This window comes from Coregonus lavaretus, assembly GCF_964263955.1.
Source record: "Coregonus lavaretus genome assembly, chromosome: 28".
NCBI lineage: Eukaryota > Metazoa > Chordata > Actinopteri > Salmoniformes > Salmonidae > Coregonus > Coregonus lavaretus.
Genome location: NC_140015.1, coordinates 28,619,759 through 28,642,305, shown reverse-complemented (window position 1 = coordinate 28,642,305; position 22,547 = coordinate 28,619,759). Strand labels below are relative to the sequence as shown.

Genomic DNA, 22,547 nt, shown 5'->3' with positions numbered 1-22,547 from the left:
GAACCACACTGGTGCTATAGAGGGATGTCTCCCTGTGTTGGCCCATATATTGGTCCTCTGCTTTAGTCTTGGGACATCATGTCATGTCCCTGTCACTCCAGCCCCTGGTACTGCAGCCAGGGCTAGGGAAGTGTCCAGAATGGGGAGGGGGGTTGTCTTCAAGACCGGAGCCTTTCCTCGTTGCCTTCAAGACCGGGTGGGAGTTCTATCAGGGTCTGAAGGGTCAGATGGCTATCTTTGGTTGGCCATCCATCTCTCTAGTGACAAGTTGTTCTGGGGGTCCAGGGCGAGAGGGATAGTAGGGAGGGAACTTCATGAGAGGAGTCTGTCCGTGGGAGTGGAGGGAGGGAGGGGGGATTGTGGAAGGGGTGTTTAATTTCATGAGTAAAGTCTGTCTGGGGAAGAGGATTGGTGGGCTGAGGGAATGGGGTTTGGGGTGCACTGGGATGAGGGGTGTCCTGGGAAGGAATGTCCCTCCTCACTTCTTGTTGGCGATCCGTCTCTTCCTGGTGGCCAACATATCGTAGAAGGGATCCCTGCTGATGCTCGCCCTGGAACAGCCAATCAAAACAAATATATAATAATACGCCAAGGGGAAACATGAGCATCTTTGATATGGAAATGCAGCCACATTTCTACAAAACCCATGCCTTAATAACTAACTAGATAAAAAAAATTAAAGTTTGTTCGGTGACCTAGTTTTGTTTCCATGGTTTCTGAAGAGAACCTACCCATCCCCTTTTTTCTTATTTTCCTCAGCACTCCGGTTCCATCTCTTTCAGAGATTCTGTGGAATGTCGTTCCCTGATTCCCTGTTCTAGAACCCTTCCAAGTGTTCTCATTCTAGCACACTCTCTCCTCTCTGCAGTTTTCCAGGTTTATAGGTTGGAGTGCAGGGGAAACAATAGCGCTCTAAATTATCAACACTCCAGCTCTCTTTTTCTGGGAGAGAAGGCACTCTGCACAAAGCGAAGTGAGTCAGAGAGCCATTCTGGTTCCGGCACAGAGCGCAGTTTCAGTTTCACGGGTGTAAAATCCTGTTAGCACCAGCACAAAGCCAAAACCGGCTCAACCCCCCACTGCGGATTCGCTCTCTCTTACTCCCTTTATATTGTGTCCCATATACGACTATGTCTCTGAGCTATGACAACAATTCCTCTCCTTTTTTTAGGTTTGGTTATTTACCGCAACCTAATTTCAGAAAAACAAAAGAAGAAACCCCGGGGCGCCTTTCTTTCTGGAAATAAATTAAACAGAGAATGAAATAGGATCAAGTTTATCCATGAAAAGACATTGCGACACATTGAAATGGATATGAATATGTTACCAAATATTGACTTATTACAATGGCGCTACAGTATAGCAAATATATTGAGTTAGCCTACATAAAATGTATTTGATACAGTTATATAAGAGCTTCATAGTCCAGTTCAGAATTTTCCAAACTCACACAGATTGTCCCCTAAAAGTAGTCTTAACTGTTTATTTAAAAACTGTCCTAAATCGTGATTAAAGATAAGAGGATAAGGAGATTGACTATATGACCATCCCTATTTTACTGAGGAAATGTGAATGACATGAAAGCCTTTTATCTTGGCTAAATCCTTCTTGACTACCTCTGGAGAAGATAACACACACACACTGCATGGTGCTTGTTAGCCTCTGTGGCTACAGGGGGGAAGCGCTGGGGCTTTAGCCCAGTTTTGAGCCTCCTTTCCTGGTCAGGCTAGCTGGGCTCGCTCCCCATCCCCCGAGGTGCTTTAAGCGGTAACGAATCCTTCCCGATTTCCCCTGGGGGAGTTAACTATCATTGTAGCCTAGATAGTGAATGTGGTGGAGAGTGGAGGGAAGCTAACTAGCATTGTAGCCTAGATAGTGAATGTGGTGGGGAGGGGTTTTGGGAAGCTAACTGGCATTAGAGCCTAGATAGTGAATGTGGTGGGGAGTGGTTTTGGGAAGCTAACTAGCATTGCAGCCTAGATAGTGAATGTGGTCGGGAGTGGTTTGGGAAGCTAACTAGCATTGCAGCCTAGATAGTGAATGTGGTGGGGAGTGGTTTTAGGAAGCTAACTAGCATTGCAGCCTAGATAGTGAATGTGGTGGGGAGTGGTTTTGGGAAGCTAACTAGCAGTGCAGCCTAGATAGTGAATGTGGTGGGAAGTGGTTTTGGGAAGCTAACTAGCAGTGCAGCCTAGATAGTGAATGTGGTGGGGAGTGGAGGGAAGCTAACTATCATTGTAGCCTAGATAGTGAATGTGGTGGAGAGTGGTTTTGAGAAGCTAACTAGCAGTTTTGAGCCTCCTTTCCTGGTCAGGCTAGCTGGGCTCGCTCCCCATCCCACGGGGTGCTTTAAGCGGTAACGAATCCTTCCCGATTTCCCCTGGGGGAGTTAACTATCATTGTAGCCTAGATAGTGAATGTGGTGGAGAGTGGAGGGAAGCTAACTAGCATTGTAGCCTAGATAGTGAATGTGGTGGGGAGGGGTTTTGGGAAGCTAACTGGCATTAGAGCCTAGATAGTGAATGTGGTGGGGAGTGGTTTTGGGAAGCTAACTAGCATTGTAGCCTAGATAGTGAATGTGGTGGGGAGTGGTTTTGGGAAGCTAACTAGCATTGCAGCCTAGATAGTGAATGTGGTCGGGAGTGGTTTTGGGAAGCTAACTAGCATTGCAGCCTAGATAGTGAATGTGGTGGGGAGTGGTTTTAGGAAGCTAACTAGCATTGCAGCCTAGATAGTGAATGTGGTGGGGAGTGGTTTTAGGAAGCTAACTAGCATTGCAGCCTAGATAGTGAATGTGGTGGGGAGTGGTTTTGGGAAGCTAACTAGCAGTGCAGCCTAGATAGTGAATGTGGCGGGGAGTGGAGGGAAGCTAACTATCATTGCAGCCTAGATAGTGAATGTGGTGGGGAGTGGAGAGAAGCTAACTATCATTGTAGCCTAGATAGTGAATGTGGTGGAGAGTGGTTTTGAGAAGCTAACTAGCATTGCAGCCTAGATAGTGAATGTGGTGGGGAGTGGTTTTAGGAAGCTAACTAGCATTGCAGCCTAGATAGTGAATGTGGTGGGGAGTGGTTTTGGGAAGCTAACTAGCAGTGCTGCCTAGATAGTGAATGTGGCGGGGAGTGGAGGGAAGCTAACTATCATTGCAGCCTAGATAGTGAATGTGGTGGGGAGTGGAGAGAAGCTAACTATCATTGTAGCCTAGATAGTGAATGTGGTGGAGAGTGGTTTTGAGAAGCTAACTAGCATTGCAGCCTAGATAGTGAATGTGGTGGGGAGTGGAGGGATGCTAACTAGCATTGCAGCCTAGATAGTGAATGTGGTGGGGAGTGGAGGGATGCTAACTAGCATTGCAGCCTAGATAGTGTATGTGGCGGTCAGGAGTCTTACTTTATGGATTTGATCCACTCCTCTTTCTCCTCAGTCGTGGGCGCTGATATCCTGTACACCGTGTGGTTGCCCTCGACGACCCGGCCGTCCGCCTCCGTCTTACACGCCTTGATCACCGAACCCTTGTGGTTGGGGTTGTAGAGCTCGAAGCAGTTCTGGGGGGGGGGGGCAAGGTGGTGGTGAAAGGGTGGTAGCATTGTAGCATAATCCCAACAAGGTGGAGGTGAAAGGGTGGTTGTATTGCCCAACAATTAGAGAGACCCCATCCCCAACTAGGTTACATGTTCCAGGTCAAATACATTACTAGAAATATGCAAGACTATGTTGACTTTTGACCCCTGGTGATATCATGGGTTGGGTTTCTCCACTGGATGAGTGGAACCTTGTGGATGAGGTTGACTACCAGTACCACCTAATATAATAGTGACATAATAACGGTTCATAAGGGCTATGATGCAGTATCATGAAGCACTCACTGGTTTCCTGGGTTCCTCCACTTCTCTGATACTGAGGTTCTCTAAGGGGATGATCCCACGAGGCTCCTTATCCTGGAGGGGGGGGAAGAGAGAGAGAGAGAGAGAGAGAGAGGAGAGAGAGAGAGAGAGAGAGAGAGAGGAGAGAGAGAGAGAGAGAGAGAGAGAGAGAGAGAGAGAGAGAGAGAGAGAGAGAGAGAGAGAGAGAGAGAGAGAGAGAGGAGAGAGAGAGAGAGAGAGAGAGAGAGAGAGAGAGAGAGAGAGAGAGAGAGAGAGAGAGAGAGCGAGAGAGAGAGAGAGAGAGAGAGAGGAGAGAAGAGGAGAGAGAGGAGAGAGAGAGATGAGAGAGAGAGAGAGAGAACAAGAAATGTGCTGTGACATTGTTTCATAGACTGGAAAACAACCTTCATTCCCCTCTGCTCTGCTCTCTCTAATATAACTAATGATGTTAGTGTCCGGCAGGCAGGCAGTCTGGAGGACAGAGAGATAAGTATATGATCCACTAGGATAATACAAGGGTAGAGGACAGACTGCTGATAAAGCAACTATCTCTGGATAGAGAGGCAAATGCTATGATAAAGATACTGCGATAAAGAGCTTCCAGTTATACTACCACATGTAAGCGCATGTACACACACACACAGGCAAAAAGCGTACTTGCCTAAAATACTGCACTCGCACACATGCATGCACACACACACGCATTCATGCACACACACACACCACACATACACACACAGACTTACTGTTGTGTACTCAAAGTAGTACAGGCAGTTGTCTGTCAGGATAAACCACCTTCTCTTCCAGGTCTTCACTCTTCCCCCTGAGACAGGAAATAGGAAGTGGAAACAGGAAGTGATGACACAATGGTATTAGTGACGGACTGACAGCCTCCACCATACTCCTCACAGTATGAAAAAACAGGAGGAAGGCACTCCAACAAGACCAGAGGTGGAAAATAGGCAAAGTAATGGCCACCTTGACCACAACAACGTGACAGCTCTAGTGTTACAAATCAGCCACCCCTCTTTGAGAATATGAGCAAGAGAAAGAAATATGAGCATGTGTAAAGAAATTCGAAAGTTGCTGTGAGATTTGACTCAAACAATGGCATAAAATCTATATACTGCATGTAAAGCATGTATACCACTGGCACAGGAGAAATTGAAGATGAGTGTGAGAGAGTATGAGAGAGAGAGAGAGAAAGAGAGAGAGAGGAGAGAGAAAAGAGAGTGAAAAGAGAGAGGAGAGAGAGAGACAGAGGAGAGAGAGCGAGAGGAGAGAAAGAGAGAGGGAGAGAAAGTGAGAGAGAGGATGGAGAAAAGAGAGAGAGAAGAGAGAGCGAGAGAAGAGAAAGAGAGAGAGATGAGACAGAGAGAGGAGAGTGGAGAGAGAGACAGAGAGAGACAGAGACCTTAAAGTACACTTCCTCTAAAACAGCCCATCCTCCTCCTGTGTTTGAATGGAGCTAAGACACAGAAAGATCAAAGCCAATGAACTCTGCTGTTGGTACTTGGCACCACTGATTGAGAGGTGATGCAATTCCATCACAGGATTTGTTCAGCAACGTGATTGGTTACACCATCTCTTCCAGTTACTGCATAGTGAATGTTATGGAAATGATTACTCACACAACTTCTGAATTAGAGGCAATGGAATAAAATGCTATTGGATCTCCAGAAGAAGGAAGGTACACACTTGATATGAACCTAACTTGGCATCTAAAACACCCTTGGAGGAATAATACACACACACATACACACATGCACACACACACCAAACCCCCAAGCAAATATTATTACGTTTTGTAGCATGGGTATACCAAATCAGAGGGGTAGAGAGGGGGGCAACACACAGTTCAAATAGTTTTTAACAGAGTTCCCCCTTAGGCAACTACAGCCCAATACAGTGCAGCGTTCAGCTGAAATGAAACACGCAAACACAGTGATACAAGGCAGGGATGCTGAGAAGACTTCCCTGTTGGAAGACAGCAATAAAAATACTCCAATACTGTGTTGGAAAATGGAGAACACACACACACACACACACACACACACAGCCCTCAGCACTGGCAGTGGTATTCACATAAAACCATACTAAATACAGCTGGCTGTTTGTTTGTGAGTGGAGCAGGCATTCAAGACATTCAAATTGATGTTTTTCTTTCCACAGTCACATTTCAGTGCTATGCCGATTATCTGTGTATTAGTTGGGTAAACTGGGCTACCATGTTGTACATGCCACACAAAAAGCGTAGAAATAGAAAGATATAACAAGAGAGAAGTAAGCCCTGATCCAATTTGATACTTTTGAGTTACAAAGTGGTGGTTGTTTTTTGCTCTCTGTGTGTCTCCATTCTATCCATTATATTTCTACAATTGATAGTCATTACAGTTTTTTACGATTGCTTACACACTAAAATTAAACTTTTCCCACAATTAGCAAAACCTTACACTCAAGGAGCAAAACACAAGGCTAGATTTGCACAACTGTAAGCACATTGTCAGCTTCACACTATTTGCAAAACATTACACACAGTGATTTGCAAAACACTAAACACACTTGTATACATCAGACACAGAAGTATATCATGATGTCACTCCCTTGCAATTCCAAAGCACTGACTGTCAAATTACCACATCTATGAGCCAATCTGTTAAACACAGCCATCAGGTGCACAACCACATGATTGCTAAATTGTAGACACACCAATCAGGTTTAAGCACTATAAAAATGCAGCAGGTAGGTTCACCTGCCTTCAACCAAAATGGAAGGAGTCAGAAGAAGAGTGAGGGTGAGAGGAGGAGTACACAGACGGGGAGAAGGAGGTAGAGGAAGAGGCAGAGGCCGAGCCAGAGGTCGAGGAAGACCTGAAGCAGGAGGAGAACGTGCACAAAGAAGAAGAGGACCAAACTTATCAAATGACATTCGTGCAACACTAGTGGACCATGTTGTGAACCACGGATTGACGCTGAGAGAGGCTGGACTGAGAGTTCAGCCAAATCTTAGCAGATATACAGTGTCATCTGTCATAAGGACTTTTCGACAGGAAAACAGATAAAAGAAGATCTGTCTACAGTTACAGTAATCAGCCGCTTATTGTATGCACCATATCAGCACTTGTGATACCCCTTCCTGTGACATTGTACAGTAAGTTACATGTATTATTCTCTACATAGGATTGAGGGTCGGGAACGACAAGGAGGAAGGGGGCCCATATTCACGCAAGAACAAGAGAGAGAGATAATAAACATAGTTTTGGCCAATAATGCTATCAGGCTCAGAGAACTACAAGCCAACATTATCGGTGACCATGCCATTTTCAATAATGTCCATCAGGTCTCTCAGTCAACACTGGCACGCATCCTGAAAAGACATCAGGTTCAAATGAAACAACTTTATCGAGTGCCTTTTGAGCGGAATTCAGAGAGGGTCAAACGGCTGCGGCATGAGTATGTGGAGGTTTGTATTGTTCACTTTAGCACTGTGATGTTGCATACTGCACACATTACTTTTTTACATTGACTGTATACTAGACCTATCCTGAACTACACAATCTTGTCTTTCACTGTATTTCAGAGTTTTGCAGATGGATGCTGAGGAAATCCTGCATGAATTCATATATATTGATGAGGCAGGGTTCAACCTCACAAAAGCAAGAAGGAGAGGCAGAAATATCATTGGCCACAGGGCTATAATCAATGTCCCAGGGCAACGTGGGGGTAACATCACCCTTTGCGCTGCCATTTCACAGCATGGGGTTCTCCTCCGTCATGCCAAAATGGGCCCTTACAACACACCTCACATTCTCGCATTTTTGGACCGATTGCACCACATCGTCACAGCAGGTAATGAAATGCACCAGATGCAATACACTGTCATCTGGGACAATGTGTCATTCCACCGCTCTGCTTTGGTCCAGAACTGGTTTCAAACCATCTACAGTTGACAGTACTATACCTTCCACCATACTCTCCGTTTCTAAACCCTATCGAATAGTTTTTCTCTACATGGCGGTGGAAGGTTTACGATCTCCAGCCCCAGGCTCAGGTACCCCTCATTCAGGCCATGGAGGACGCCTGTGACCAAGTCGACGCCGCAGCTGTGCAAGGATGGATTCGACATTCAAGACGGTTCTTCCCGCGTTGTCTTGCTAATGAGGATATTGCTTGTGATGTTGATGAAATTCTCTGGCCAGATGCAGCTAGGCGAAGAGATAATGTATAGTATGTTTACTGTAGTATTTTCTGTACAATATTGTCCGTTTTTTTCGGATTATTTTTTTATGTTTGTTGTTGTTATTTACTGTAATTGTAACCTGTACTGGATACAGTATTTTACGTGTGTCTATTGTTTGCTGAGCTAACAGTGTTATGCACACTACTGTAGTAGCATGAAAACTGGGACATGTTTTGTTGTGATTCTCCATGTTGACATGTTGACTGATTTGGGTATATGGAGAGAAATAAATGATATTTTCCTCAGTCTGCAGCATTGGTCTTGTGTAGTGTTTGTATAGTTGCACTTTCTCTGTGTACTTCATTTACAGTACTCTAATCACTGAGAATTAGACTTGCTAAAAGTGTTTTAGGTTAGCAACAGCAGTGTGTAACTGGTTCAAAAAGATTGAAGTCATATGAAATGTGTGTGTTTCGTATGGTAACAAAATATTGTTTTTATGAAGTCGTGTATAGTTTTGACAAAAGTGTTCCATTTTGCAAATGATCTGAAGTGTTGTGCTACTTTGGTGTAGGGTTGTGCTAATTGTGTGTAGTGTTTTGACAAACCGGGCCCTGTTTTCAAAATTGTGCTTAAACAATTGAAAAAAAACTGTAATCCACAGCTGAGAATATCTGGAATGATCCTGTTTTCCGTTTGTTTTTTTGCCCTCCAGGTGAGACATGTCATAGGATGTGGTGTGGCAGGCTGACATCTTGTGGTTTCCTGGGTGTGTGTGAGTGGGATTTGTCCTAACAAAGTTATTGTGGGAAAGCTTTGTCCCAACATTCCTACAGAGCTCATCACTGACCATCCCTTAGTGCAGTAGTGTCCATGGAAAAACACATGTTTGTAACGCACACTAAGTACTACCAGAGAGTTTTTAGTACCATCTAATTCATTTAATTGAATCTCTCATTTCCTTTCTGTCTTTTAGTCGATAAGTCCATGCTAAAAAGTCACTAATCATATACACGCTGTTTCATAGACATTCTGGCGAGTTTTGCCTGACGTATTTACATGAGGTAAAATGCCTAAAATCCTTTCTCTTAATTTCCACAGTTTACAGAGTGATCCTCTTTAAAATAGACTAATTTGTTCATAGCCTTCAGGGTTTATTTTTACTGGGCCAAATTAGAATTATTACAGAGAATACTCCAGCTGTAAATTTGATTTTTATTTAATTTATTTCACCTTTATTTAACCAGGAAAGCCAGTTGAGAACAAGTTCTCATTTACAACTGCGACCTGGCCAATATAAAGCAAAGCAGTGCGATAAAAACAACAACACAGAGTTACATATGGGGTAAAAAAACATAAAGTCAAAAAATACAACAGAAAATATATATACAGTGTGTGCAAATGTAGCAGTTATGGAGGTAAGGCAATAAATAGGCTATAGTGCAAAATAATTACAATTAGTATTAACACTGGAATGCTAGATGTGCAAGAGATTATGTGCAAATAGAGATACTGGGGTGCAAAAGAGCAAAATAAATAACAATATAGGGATGAGGTAGTTGGGTGGGCTAATTTCAGATGGGCTGTGTACAGTTGCAGTGATCGGTAAGGTGCTCTGACAACTGATGCTTAAAGTTAGTGAGGGAGATAAGAGTCTCCAGCTTCAGAGATTTTTGCAATTCGTTCCAGTCATTGGCAGCAGAGAACTGGAAGGACTGGCGGCCAAAGGAGGTGTTGGCTTTGGGAATGACCAGTGAGATATACCTGCTGGAGCGCAGACTACGGGTGGGTGCTGCTATGGTGACCAATGAGCTAAGATAAGGCGAGGATTTGCCTAGCAGTGATTTATAGATGGCCTGGAGCCAGTGGGATGGGGAGAGAGAGCACTATAATATAATAATTCACAGCTCTTAAGGCACACTGGGACTATTTGCATACATATATACTGGGTTTGATGAGACTGCAGAGACGTTACATAGAGCCAGTGGAATGTGCAGCATGTCTGAGCCAGGGTGTGTGTGTGTGTTTAAGTGTGACAAGGCTTGGCCCACCTGCACTGAGTTGGCCTTTAACCCTAACAAGTCATAATAAGGCAGTTGGATGGCAACGTTACAATGGCTATTGAAACAGGGAACTGTCCAAAACACTCCATGTACTGACTGGAGGACGGAATAAAAACAGGAATGAAAAGTGGTTTGAAATGGAGGGAATGGAGGTTAGGGACAGAGAGGTGAGAGGTCAGATGGAATAAGCACAACAGAAATGTAACCTTACAGCCGGCCAACCGGAAAACCCCAAAATACATTTAGAAAAGATATCACACCGAGATAGTAATCCTAGGTGTAAAATAGTAAATAATGGCTATTTCTCAGAAAGTTTTAAACTGTCAAGAGGAGTGAAACAAGGTTGTCCACTATCGGCATATCTATTTATTATGGCCATCGAGATGTTAGCTATTAAAATCAGATCCAACAATAATATCAAGGGATTAAAAATCCAGGGTTTAAAAACAAAGGTGTCATTGTACGCTGATGATTCATGTTTTCTTTTAAATCCACAACTTGAATCCCTCCACAGCCTCATAGAGGATCTAGGTACATTTTCTAACCTCTCTGGATTTCAACCAAATTATGATAAATGTACTATATTACGTATTGGATCACTAAAAAATATAATTTTTACATTGCCATGTAGTTTACCAATAAAATGGTCTGATGGTGATGTGGATATACTCGGAATACATATCCCAAATGAAATAAATAATCTCACTCCAATACATTTTTATAGAAAGTTAGCAAAAATAGATAAGATCTTGCTACCATAGAAACGTAAATATCTGTCAATTTGTGGAAAAATCACCCTGATTAACTATTTAGTATTATCCCAGTTTACCTATTTGCTTATGGTCTTGCCTACGCCTAGCAAACAGTTTTTTAAATTATATGAGAAAAAAATATTCCATTTTATTTGGAACGGCAAGCCAGACAAAATTAAACGGGCCTATTTTTATAATGAATATGAATTTGGAGGACAGAAATTATTAAATATTAAAGCATTAGACCTATCATTATAAAGCTTCAGTCATACAAAAGTTATACTTAAATCCGAACTGGTTCTCTAGCAAATTAGTAAGATTGTCTCACCCAATGTTCAAGAATGGCCTTTTCCCCTTTATTCAGATTACAACCTCTCACTTTAAGTTATTTGAAAAGGAAATAATCTCCCAAATATCACTATTTCTAAAACAAGCCATTGAAAGTTGGTTGCAATTTCAATTTAATCCTCCAGAAACGACAGAACAAATAATGCAACAAATATTGTGGTTAAACTCAAATATACTAATTGATAAAAAACCGTAATTTTTTGACATTTCTGTTTTTTTTTAAGGTATAATCTTCGTAACTTACATCATCGGTAGGACTGGTGGAGTTATGTCGCACATGCAGCTAACAAAAACATGTCTGCTCTACCCAAAATTACAACCAAATAATTGCAGCATTACCGCAAAAATGGAAGAGGAAAGTGGGGGAAAAAGTAAGGAACTTGTCTGTCAGCCTTGCATTAAAGAACATAATTGGTTAAAGAAAACTGTGAGAAATAAAACAAAGTTTAATTTAAGGACCAAAGGATTGACAGCCGTCCCATATAGATTGCAAAATAGTTGGGAAGAGATTTTTGATGTACCGATCCCATGGCATAGTGTTTATGGTAGTGTATACGCAATTATTATATATAATTCTTGCTATCAATAGAATGTTATTTATGTGTATGTGTATATATGTATGTATGTATGTATGTATGTATGTATGTATGTATGTGTATATATATATATATATACAGTGGGGAGAACAAGTATTTGATACACTGCCGATTTTGCAGGTTTTCCTACTTACAAAGCATGTAGAGGTCTGTAATTTTTATCATAGGTACACTTCAACTGTGAGAGACGGAATCTAAAACAAAAATCCAGAAAATCACATTGTATGATTTTTAAGTAATTAATTTGCATTTTATTGCATGACATAAGTATTTGATACATCAGAAAAGCAGAACTTAATATTTGGTACAGAAACCTTTGTTTGCAATTACAGAGATCATACGTTTCCTGTAGGTCTTGACCAGGTTTGCACACACTGCAGCAGGGATTTTGGCCCACTCCTCTATACAGACCTTCTCCAGATCCTTCAGGTTTCGGGGCTGTCGCTGGGCAATACAGACTTTAAGCTCTCTCCAAAGATTTTCTATTGGGTTCAGGTCTGGAGACTGGCTAGGCCACTCCAGGACCTTGAGATGCTTCTTACGGAGCCACTCCTTAGTTTCCCTGGCTGTATGTTTTGGGTCGTTGTCATGCTGGAAGACCCAGCCACGACCCATCTTCAATGCTCTTACTGAGGGAAGGAGGTTGTTGGCCAAGATCTCGCGATACATGGCCCCATCCATCCTCCCCTCAATACGGTGCAGTCGTCCTGTCCCCTTTGCAGAAAAGCATCCCCAAAGAATGATGTTTCCACCTCCACGCTTCACAGTTGGGATGGTGTTCTTGGGGTTGTACTCATCCTTCTTCTTCCTCCAAACACGGCGAGTGGAGTTTAGACCAAAAAGCTATATTTTTGTCTCATCAGACCACATGACCTTCTCCCATTCCTCCTCTGGATCATCCAGATGGTCATTGGCAAACTTCAGACGGGCCTGGACATGCGCTGGCTTGAGCAGGGGGACCTTGCGTGCGCTGCAGGATTTTAATCCATGACGGCATAGTGTGTTACTAATGGTTTTCTTTGAGACTGTGGTCCCAGCTCTCTTCAGGTCATTGACCAGGTCCTCCCGTGTAGTTCTGGGCTGATCCCTCACCTTCCTCATGATCATTGATGCCCCACGAGGTGAGATCTTGCATGGAGCCCCAGACCGAGGGTGATTGACCGTCATCTTGAACTTCTTCCATTTTCTAATAATTGCGCCAACAGTTGTTGCCTTCTCACCAAGCTGCTTGCCTATTGTCCTGTAGCCCATCCCAGCCTTGTGCAGGTCTACAATTTTATCCCTGATGTCCTTACACAGCTCTCTGGTCTTGGCCATTGTGGAGAGGTTGGAGTCTGTTTGATTGAGTGTGTGGACAGGTGTCTTTTATACAGGTAACGAGTTCAAACAGGTGCAGTTAATACAGGTAATGAGTGGAGAACAGGAGGGCTTCTTAAAGAAAAACTAACAGGTCTGTGAGAGCCGGAATTCTTACTGGTTGGTAGGTGATCAAATACTTATGTCATGCAATAAAATGCAAATTAATTACTTAAAAATCATACAATGTGATTTTCTGGATTTTTGTTTTAGATTCCGTCTCTCACAGTTGAAGTGTACCTATGATAAAAATGACATACCTCTACATGCTTTGTAAGTAGGAAAACCTGCAAAATCGGCAGTGTATCAAATACTTGTTCTCCCCACTGTATATATATATATATATATATATATATATATATATATGCTAGGGAAAAAAACATATGGTGGAAATAAAAAATACAAAAATAAAAAGATATCACACCGAGATAATGTTGGGAGGAGGAAGGGGAGGCAAGGGATGACAATCAAAACCCCATGTAAACAAATAAAAACATTAAAAAACATGGGAGAGAAACAATAGAGAAAAATGTGATTAGAGGGTAAAAATGTGGGAAACTGCACTACTATATTTAGGAAGGAGAGAGCTCGGTATAATATAAAACAAAAAAATGAGTGTCTTTGAGTGTTGCTATGACACCCGTCAGTTCCACAGCCCCTGGTTATTTTGTGAGCAATGCATTGTGGGAGAGCTGATGATGACTGCTCCCTCAATTAATGCTGCAACCATGGTAACAGGTCAGCTTGACAGCGTGTAGAGAGACATTGCTACCTGTCTCTGGGTCATACAGTTTAATGTTACTAACAGTTGTGACCTCAAATGCACCTTATCATGTTGATTTACCATGGTGATTCATTCAACTTCAACATTAACATACAACCATTTATATAAAATCCTGCTCAAATATACTTTAAACTGGCCAAAGATTGTGAAATATTTATTCCTGAATCTTCAACATCCTGAAAACCTTGAATCCGGAGGTTTAAAATAGACAACACTACACATAACAGCCCACTGCGTGAGAACACTGAACCCTGTTCATATTGTATCAACAAGACGTGAGTCATGCAGCAGAACACATTGCTTGAGTGACTGCAACATTACAGTCTACAGCTAAATCTGGATCTTAGCTGCAAGGGTCAGCCAGTGAAATAATGTACTGGTTCATAGCAGGAGAACGGTGTAAGAGGAACCAAAAACCGTGCATAGCAATAGCATAGCACTTAGAATGCATCTACAATACATTGCTTCATTATAAGTGGTATGCTAGTGGAGATATTGGAACAGAGAGGTGGGTGTCATGCAGGCATTCTTAGTATGGGACTGCATTCTCATCTCTACTAACCCAGTTTGAGCAGCCATCCTTCTCTGTCTGGGTTGAAGAACGTGTGAGTCAGGTCGTTCCCATCATCCTCTGGGATCTTAAAGGGTTCACTCTTAATGCTCTCATAGAGATTCTGGAGATGAGAGAGAGAGGGATGAGGAGGGAGTGGTGGGGAGAGAGAGAAGGGGAGAGGGGAAAAGCATTGGGAAAGAGGGGGGGAAGAGGGGGATAGAGAGAGTGAGAGAGAGATAGAGAGAGAGAGAGAGAGAGAGAGAGAGAGAGAGAGAGAGAGAGAGAGAGAGAGAGAGAGAGAGAGAGAGAGAGAGAGAGAGAGAGAGAGAGAGAGAGGTAATGGTGATGGGGAAAAGGGGGTGGAAAGCAATAGTGTTCAGCTCATAACACTTGCAAATGAACACCCACACCCACCCCTCTCCCCCTGCATCTTCTAACAGCCATCCCGGTCCATCACTAAATCAACAGTGCATAAAACATGACGGAACAAGATTCTATTAAGGAGTTCTTAGAAAAGAAAAGTGTCGGATGCTGTGCTCATTCGTTGGGTCTGAAACTGGATGCTAAACACTGGGACACATTTGACAATCTGAGTTACAACTTTGAGAACTGTTGGGAGAGAAAGGAACAACAAGCCAACTGCAAGAAGTGTTATGTGTGTGCCCTTTTGAACTGCGGTTGAGCTGAAGGCTGTGTGATTATCTCTCTGAGCTTGTTAGATGATATGTTCATCATTAGCATTACTGGCTTGAAAGAAGAGCACATTAGATGAGCTAGCATTTTGCTACAGTATCACCCTTGATAGAAGAGAGTAAAGCTTCTACATGACATAGTACACACACAAACACAGACACACACACAGTCATCAACCATACCCAACCCCCCACACACCAAACATTCACTCTCACCCTGAGTAGGTCCTCTGGTAGGTCTCCTCCCTCGTTGATGCCTCTGTTCATGGAGATGAATCTCTCTACGGGTGGCTTGTCTCTGACGTTGGGGTTGTGTAGGCTGGTGTTCAACATGATGACGGCAAAGGACAGGACATAACACGTGTCTGGGGAGGACAGCAGAGAGAGGAGGTGATAAGTGTGTGTGGGAGGAGGGGGTGGGAGGGAGGGATTGTGTGTGTGGGGGGGGGGGGTCGGTGAGTGTGTGTGCTCACAAACACTTCCCCACCCATGCCGCTATTACTTTGCAGTCATTACTCTACCACCCACTATCCCCACCCCCGCCACACACACACCACCCCACTCTGTTCTATAACCCCTGGCCTTTTTAACCCGGTGTGTGTCAGAGCACCAGTCCCCAGAGGGACCCAGCAGAAGCAGCTATAACTAAGTCTGCGTGTGTCACCACTGCAACACATCCATATTCATGAGGCCAAGCCCACACATCATTCATCAACCCTCCACTGGTTACTGGGACAGGGGACACAACACTGCAGATATAACATTGAGCTGACATGGCATGTACCCTGTGGTACATGAGACACAATATCATATATGTTCTAGACAATACATTTCTATCTGAATGTTCTGTAACAGGCCTCTGGTTGTTTAAGGAGATGTAGGGGAGAGGGACAGAACATTGCAGATAGAAATTACACATATAGACCTGACATGATCCCCTATGGACAGACACAATTATATTTCTTCTACACAATATATTTATATCTGAAAATTCTGAGCAGGACCTTGGATAGAACGGGAAATTGACGATGGTAGGGGGCAGAGATGATGGTAGGGGACAGAGATGATGGTAGGGGACAGAGATGATGGTAGGGGACATTGATGATGGTAGGGGACAGAGATGATGGTAGGGGACATTGATGATGGTAGGGGACACTGATGATGGTAGGGGACAGAGATGATGGTAGGGGACATTGATGATGGTAGGGGACAGAGATGATGGTAGGGGACAGAGATGATGGTAGGGGACATTGATGATGGTAGGGGACAGAGATGATGGTAGGGGACATTGATGATGGTAGGGGACAGAGATGATGGTAGGGGACAGAAATGATGGTAGGGGACATTGATGATGGTAGGGGACATTGATGATAGTAGGGGACATTGATGATGGTAGGGGACAGAGATGATGGTAGGGGACAGAGATGATGGTAGGGGACAGAGATGATGGTAGGGGACACTGATGATGGTAGGGGACATTGATGATGGTAGGGGACAGAGATGATGGTAGGGGACATTGATGATGGTAGGGGACAGAGATGATGGTAGGGGACAGAGATGATGGTAGGGGACAGAGATGATGGTAGGGGACAGAGATGATGGTAGGGGACATTGATGATGGTAGGGGACAGAGATGATGGTAGGGGACATTGATGATGGTAGGGGACAGAGATGATGGTAGGGGACAGAGATGATGGTAGGGGACATTGATGATGGTAGGGGACATTGATGATGGTAGGGGACATTGATGATGGTAGGGGACAGAGATGATGGTAGGGGACAGAGATGATGGTAGGGGACAGAGATGATGGTAAGGGACAGAGATGATGGTAGGGGACAGAGATGATGGAGGGGACAGAGACAACGTATGGCCAGAGCATACCTCACTAGTCACTAATGACCCTCTGTTATTGACCAGTGATCAAAGTCATTATTAGAGGAGCCATGCCAGTAGTGATGACACAGCAACAATGAACCGCCGGTCTGTCAGCAACAATGGCCAGTGATGCATTAAGTCATGAGACAGAGAGTCAAGTGAGTATACGGTTTTTTTATTTTTTTATTAGTAATAGCAGCTTTTCCACAAAAATAAATGTAAATGTAGGGTTGGGTTGGGTATTGTAGAGGTTTTATAGAGCGACTCCATTCCATCTAAAGAGGTATAGCATGTAAAACATTTACTATACAACAAAGACTGGTTTTAGGACCAGAGAGTTCTGGAGTGGAGCTATAAAGTAGAGAGACAGGGAGACTGACACATTGATCTAAGGCAGGGGCGGTCTAGCGCTCCCCTTTACGACAGAGTACGACCAGTGTGTGTGTGTGTACCTGTGGATTGGAAGACACCGGGGTTGCAGGAGCAGTACCGCGAGGCGAAGGCCTCCATCATACGATCGATCTTCTGAGCCTCACCAGGCAGTCTGAAACTCCACAGAAACTGTCTACACCGGCAGAGAGAAAGAGCGAGAGAGAGTGAGAGAGAGAGTGAGAGAGAGAGTGAGGGAGAGAGAGAGAGAGGCAGAGCAAGGGAGAGAGAGAGAGGGAGAGTGAGGGAGAGACAGAGACAGAGACAGAAACAGAGATGTGAGGAGAGAAAGTGAGAGAGAGACAGAGAGGGAGAGAGAGAGCAAGAGAGCGTGCGAGACAGAGAGAACACAGGAAAACCAATGAGAAAGGCTCCAAAAGTGTCTTGAAAGCAGGACATCATCATAAAGCATATTGACTGCACATGATCAATAATAAATACTACTATATTATTTAAAACATGTGATTGAACTGCTGGGAATCTTGGTACAGTAATATGCAGAGACAGCTCACCGTAAAGCCTGTACGAGGTTGAGATCTGCAAATTCATGAAGGTCTACGAACGCCTGCAAGACCTTGAGGTTGAAGTCGTCCCTGGCAGAGATGAGGAACGTACAGTATGTCAGGTTCTCAGATTCAGGTCAGGAAATGTCTGTTATTCAGTGTTAGTCAAGATCAGTCTAGCACTGCCAAAATGGAACTATAAGCAACGTTTATTTCAATCCCTCTAGTAACTGAAAGGTCTGTTAGGGGAGAGGCCCTTTTTAAACCCACCTCCACCCCCTCTCTAGATTATGACTATCAAACCATTATACAATAGGACAACACTGTGGGTAGTAATAAATTGCTATTTGTTTGTGTTACAAAAATCGCATACAACCAACTTGTTAACATACAATATGTTGCTGTGTTCAGAGGACTTTTCTATCCCAGCCACAGAGCCAGACTGCTCTGCTCTGTCTGTTGCTACACAGGTTGTTTTGACAGTCACATCCCTGCGAGGTGTCCCACATGTCGGAGATAAGAAACAAATGTAGCCAGGCAGTTTTACTGGCATGGCCCCCTGTCTACTATCGCCGCGGTGCTCCGTAAATCCAGACAATCCATTTCCTGAGGCTTTATGCCCGGGCTTATACACGCACAAAGGGAGAAATCTCACTGAGAGATGGACAGAGTGTAGGAAAGAGAGAGGGAGGGGGAGAAGGGTGAAGGGAGCAAGTGAGATGGGGAGTGAGGGAGAAAGAGAGGTAGAGGGGGAAAGATGGAGAGCGAGCGAGTGAGCGAGAGAGAGAGAGAGAGAGAGAGAGAGAGAGAGAGAGAGAGAGAGAGAGAGAGAGAGAGAGAGAGAGAGAGATGAAAACAGAGGAGGTTAGAGCAGTGTGTTACCTCTCTCCTAAGTAGTCCCCTATGACAGTTTTGTTGAGGCCCTCTCCTTTGTAGAGGAACTGGGATACGTCCTCAGGAGTGTGCTGAAGAAGGTCGTTCTCCAACAGAAACTGGATCCCCTGGAAGACACACACAGTTTGGTTAGCACTCCAAGCTACACCTACACACACACACACACACACACACACACACACACACACACACACACACACACACACACACACACGGTTATCTGTATTGACCTGAAGAAGAGCTAGGAGGCGTTACTATAAGTAATTTATACAGATAACACAACACAACCAGATAACATATTCGATGGGATGGCCATGGCTTATAGTTTAACCTTTTCTACATTGTTAAAGGAGGCATAACAGGTACACATCTAAGTTAATATCTATTTTTATAGGTATCATAAAACATTCAATAAATAAGTCAATAACACCAGATTAACGTCAGTGCAAGTAGGGCTCATGAGTGGCGCAGTGGTCTAAGGCACTGCATCTCAGTGCTTGAGGCGTCGCTACAGACCCCCTGGTTCGATTCCAGGCTGTATCACAACCGGCCGTGATTGGGAGTCCCATAGGGCAGCGCACAATTGGCCCAGCGTCATCCGGGTTTGGCCGGTGTAGGCCGTCATTGTAAATAAGAAGTTGCCTAGTTAAATAAAGGTAAAAAATGTATTTAGCATGGACTTTAGACAAACCTTTTTGGGGTCCATGTTGAACTTCTTCCTTCCCATGGCGATCTGTTTATTTCTTTGGGTTGTTTTACTGTGATTGGACAGAGCAGAGAGATCCATCAGTTCTCTAGAACAGGTGTGGCATTATCAACAACTGACGCCTGTATTTGTTCACCAAGTCAACTGTCAGGTTTGTGTATTTTCTACAGTATTTGTGGTGGTGAGTTTACACTGTTAGTTTACATAGGGGTGGGTTCAGGAGAAATTCAGGTGGATTCAGTTATTATTGTTCTGAGTCAGCTATGAATATGAGAATGTATAAATCCTCTTAAAACAATTATCTTTGACTTATCTTTCCATTTGGATTGCAGTTTGTTGCACCTACTTACTGAAAAAATAATGAAAACCTTATGCCTCTTTCTTTGTGTGTGTGTTGTGTGTTTGCATTATTGCATGTGTGTATACTGTGTACTCCCTGTGTTCCCAAAATAGCTTGACCCATTCCCCAGCTGCACCTGAGACACACAAAGGCTAAATCCACACTAACACACGTTCTCTCCACCTCTTCACCAATGAGCCCTGAACAGCCAATCAGTTATCAGTCCCTGAATAGGAGCGTTTGTGGGGCGTTTAGCAAATGTTTTCGCCGAGGGGACGGCTCAGCTCCACAAACAAAGATGGATTATTAACACACACTGGGACAGGTGTGTGGCTGGATGAATTTGAGAGGAGAGGAGACGAGCTAGAAGAGGAGAGGGGTGTTGATGAGGGGGGTGGGGTGTTACTCACCTCTCCCCCACGCAGGTTAGCTGCTCGATCTCAGTCATCACCTCCGCAATCTCAAACTTCAACCGCTGCCAAGAGGATTAGAGGGAGAATTAGCTGGGTTGAATTCACCACTGAACTATAGTTGTTTTAGCAGTGCATTATAAATCAACTTAAACAGACTCAATGTAAGTCGTTGGAGTCAAAGTAACATTTTAACCACCCACATAATGTCATATCATATCAAGTGATATCTTTATAAAAATATAAAATCTTTATATTTATTTTCATTTTCTTGACTCACCTCAATGTCATCCAGTAGCTCTTTTTTCCTGCGTCGTATGTTTGACAGCTCATCTCTCTCTTCCAAGGAGAGGTCTTCAGGTACTGTGAGAAAGAAGAGAGAGAGAGAGAGAGAGAGAGAGAGAGAGAGAGAGAGAGAGAGAGAGAGAGAGAGAGAGAGAGAGAGAGAGAGAGAGAGAGAGAGAGAGAGAGAGAGAGAGAGAGAGAGAGAGAGAGAGAGAGAGAGAGAGAGAGAGAGAGAGAGAGAGAATATATATGTAGAGATATGTAAGTATGGGATTACGATACAATCACTTACACACATAGTCACTAGTCAGACAATCCCATGGATTAAGAAGTGATAGCTAGTGTGATGTAAATCAACACACAAGGCTGACAAAACCACAGATCTAGGATCAAATTAGTGTAACCCCAATCCTAAACCTAACCATTAGGCGGATGGAAAATAATCTGACCCTGGATCTGTGGTAAGGGACAAGTTCCAGTTCCACCTACTCCTAAATCATCACATAATTCTCTGCCTTCTCTAGCAGTATACTGGAATGAAACTTCTGAGAGCTCTTGACTTCCTCTCTGGCAAAAGGAAAACTCCTCCATAAATTACAACCAAACCGCCAGGACCTTGGACCCCCCGCCACCCACTTTTGCCCATAGAACAGCCTCAATTCATCGGGGCATGGACTCTACAAGGTGTTGAAAGCGTTCCACAAGGATGCTGGCCGCTGTTGATTCCAATACTTCCCACAGTTACAGTGAGGGAAAAAAGTATTTGATCCCCTGCTGATTTTGTACGTTTGCCCACTGACAAAGAAATGATCAGTCTATAATTTTAATGGTAGGTTTATTGGAACAGTGAGAGACAGAATAACAACAAAAAAATCCAGAAAAACGCATGTAAAAAATGTTCTAAATTGATTTACATTTTAATGAGGGAAATAAGTATTTGACCCCCTCTCAATGAGAACGATTTCTGGCTCCCAGGTGTCTTTTATACAGGTAACGAGCTGAGATTAGGAGCACACTCTTAAAGGGAGTGCTCCTAATCTCAGTTTGTTACCTGTATAAAAGACACCTGTCCACAGAAGCAATCAATCAATCAGATTTCAATCTCTCCACCATGACCAAGACCAAAGAGCTCTCCAAGGATGTCAGGGACAAGATTGTAGACCTACACAAGGCTGGAATGGGCTACAAGACCATCGCCAAGCAGCTTGGTGAGAAGGTGACAACAGTTGGTGCGATTATTCGCAAATGGAAGAAACACAAAATAACTGTCAATCTCCTTCAGCCTGGGGCTCCATGCAAGATCTCACCTCGTGGAGTTGCAATGATCATGAGAACGGTGAGGAATCAGCCCAGAACTACACGGGATGATCTTGTCAATGATCTCAAGGCAGCTGGGACCATAGTCACCAAGAAAACTATTGGTAACACACTACGCCGTGAAGGACTGAAATCCTACAGCGCCCGCAAGGTCCCCCAGCTCAAGAAAGCACATATACATGCCCGTCTGAAGTTTGCCAATTAACATCTGAATGATTCAGAGGAGAACTGGGTGAAAGTGTTGTGGTCAGATGAGACCAAAATCGAGCTCTTTGGCATCAACTCAACTCACTGTGTTTGGAGGAGGAGGAATGCTGCCTATGACCCCAAGAACACCATCCCCACCGTCAAACATGGAGGTGGAAACATTATGCTTTGGGGGTGTTTTTCTGCTAAGGGGACAGGACAACTTCACCGCATCAAAGGGACGATGGACAGGGCCATATACCGGGTGAGAACCTCCTTCCCTCAGCCAGGGCATTGAAAATGGGTCGTGGATGGGTATTCCAGCATGACAGTGACCCAAAACACACGGCCAACACAACAAAGGAGTGGCTCAAGAAGAAGCACATTAAGGTCCTGGAGTGGCCTAGCCAGTCTC

At 43.8% G+C, this 22,547-nt stretch overlaps 1 protein-coding gene across 1 annotated transcript in view; it reads right to left on the bottom strand.

The window, feature by feature from the left end:
* Positions 1 to 472: 472 nt before the first annotated feature.
* LOC311103697 (cytohesin-3-like) overlaps positions 473 to 22,547 on the bottom strand; it is a 53,769-nt gene continuing 31,694 nt past the window's right edge. Inside the window, exons 2-13 of the mRNA XM_084145312.1 lie at positions 20,625 to 20,707; positions 20,345 to 20,409; positions 19,580 to 19,646; positions 18,877 to 18,995; positions 18,004 to 18,084; positions 17,515 to 17,627; positions 15,403 to 15,551; positions 14,504 to 14,615; positions 4,610 to 4,686; positions 3,867 to 3,938; positions 3,391 to 3,545; positions 473 to 551 (exon numbers count right to left, since the gene is read on the bottom strand). Coding sequence (XP_084001438.1) covers positions 479 to 551; positions 3,391 to 3,545; positions 3,867 to 3,938; positions 4,610 to 4,686; positions 14,504 to 14,615; positions 15,403 to 15,551; positions 17,515 to 17,627; positions 18,004 to 18,084; positions 18,877 to 18,995; positions 19,580 to 19,646; positions 20,345 to 20,409; positions 20,625 to 20,707 — 1,166 coding nt within the window. The 3' untranslated portion in view covers positions 473 to 478. The remainder of the gene's footprint in view (positions 552 to 3,390; positions 3,546 to 3,866; positions 3,939 to 4,609; positions 4,687 to 14,503; positions 14,616 to 15,402; positions 15,552 to 17,514; positions 17,628 to 18,003; positions 18,085 to 18,876; positions 18,996 to 19,579; positions 19,647 to 20,344; positions 20,410 to 20,624; positions 20,708 to 22,547) is intronic.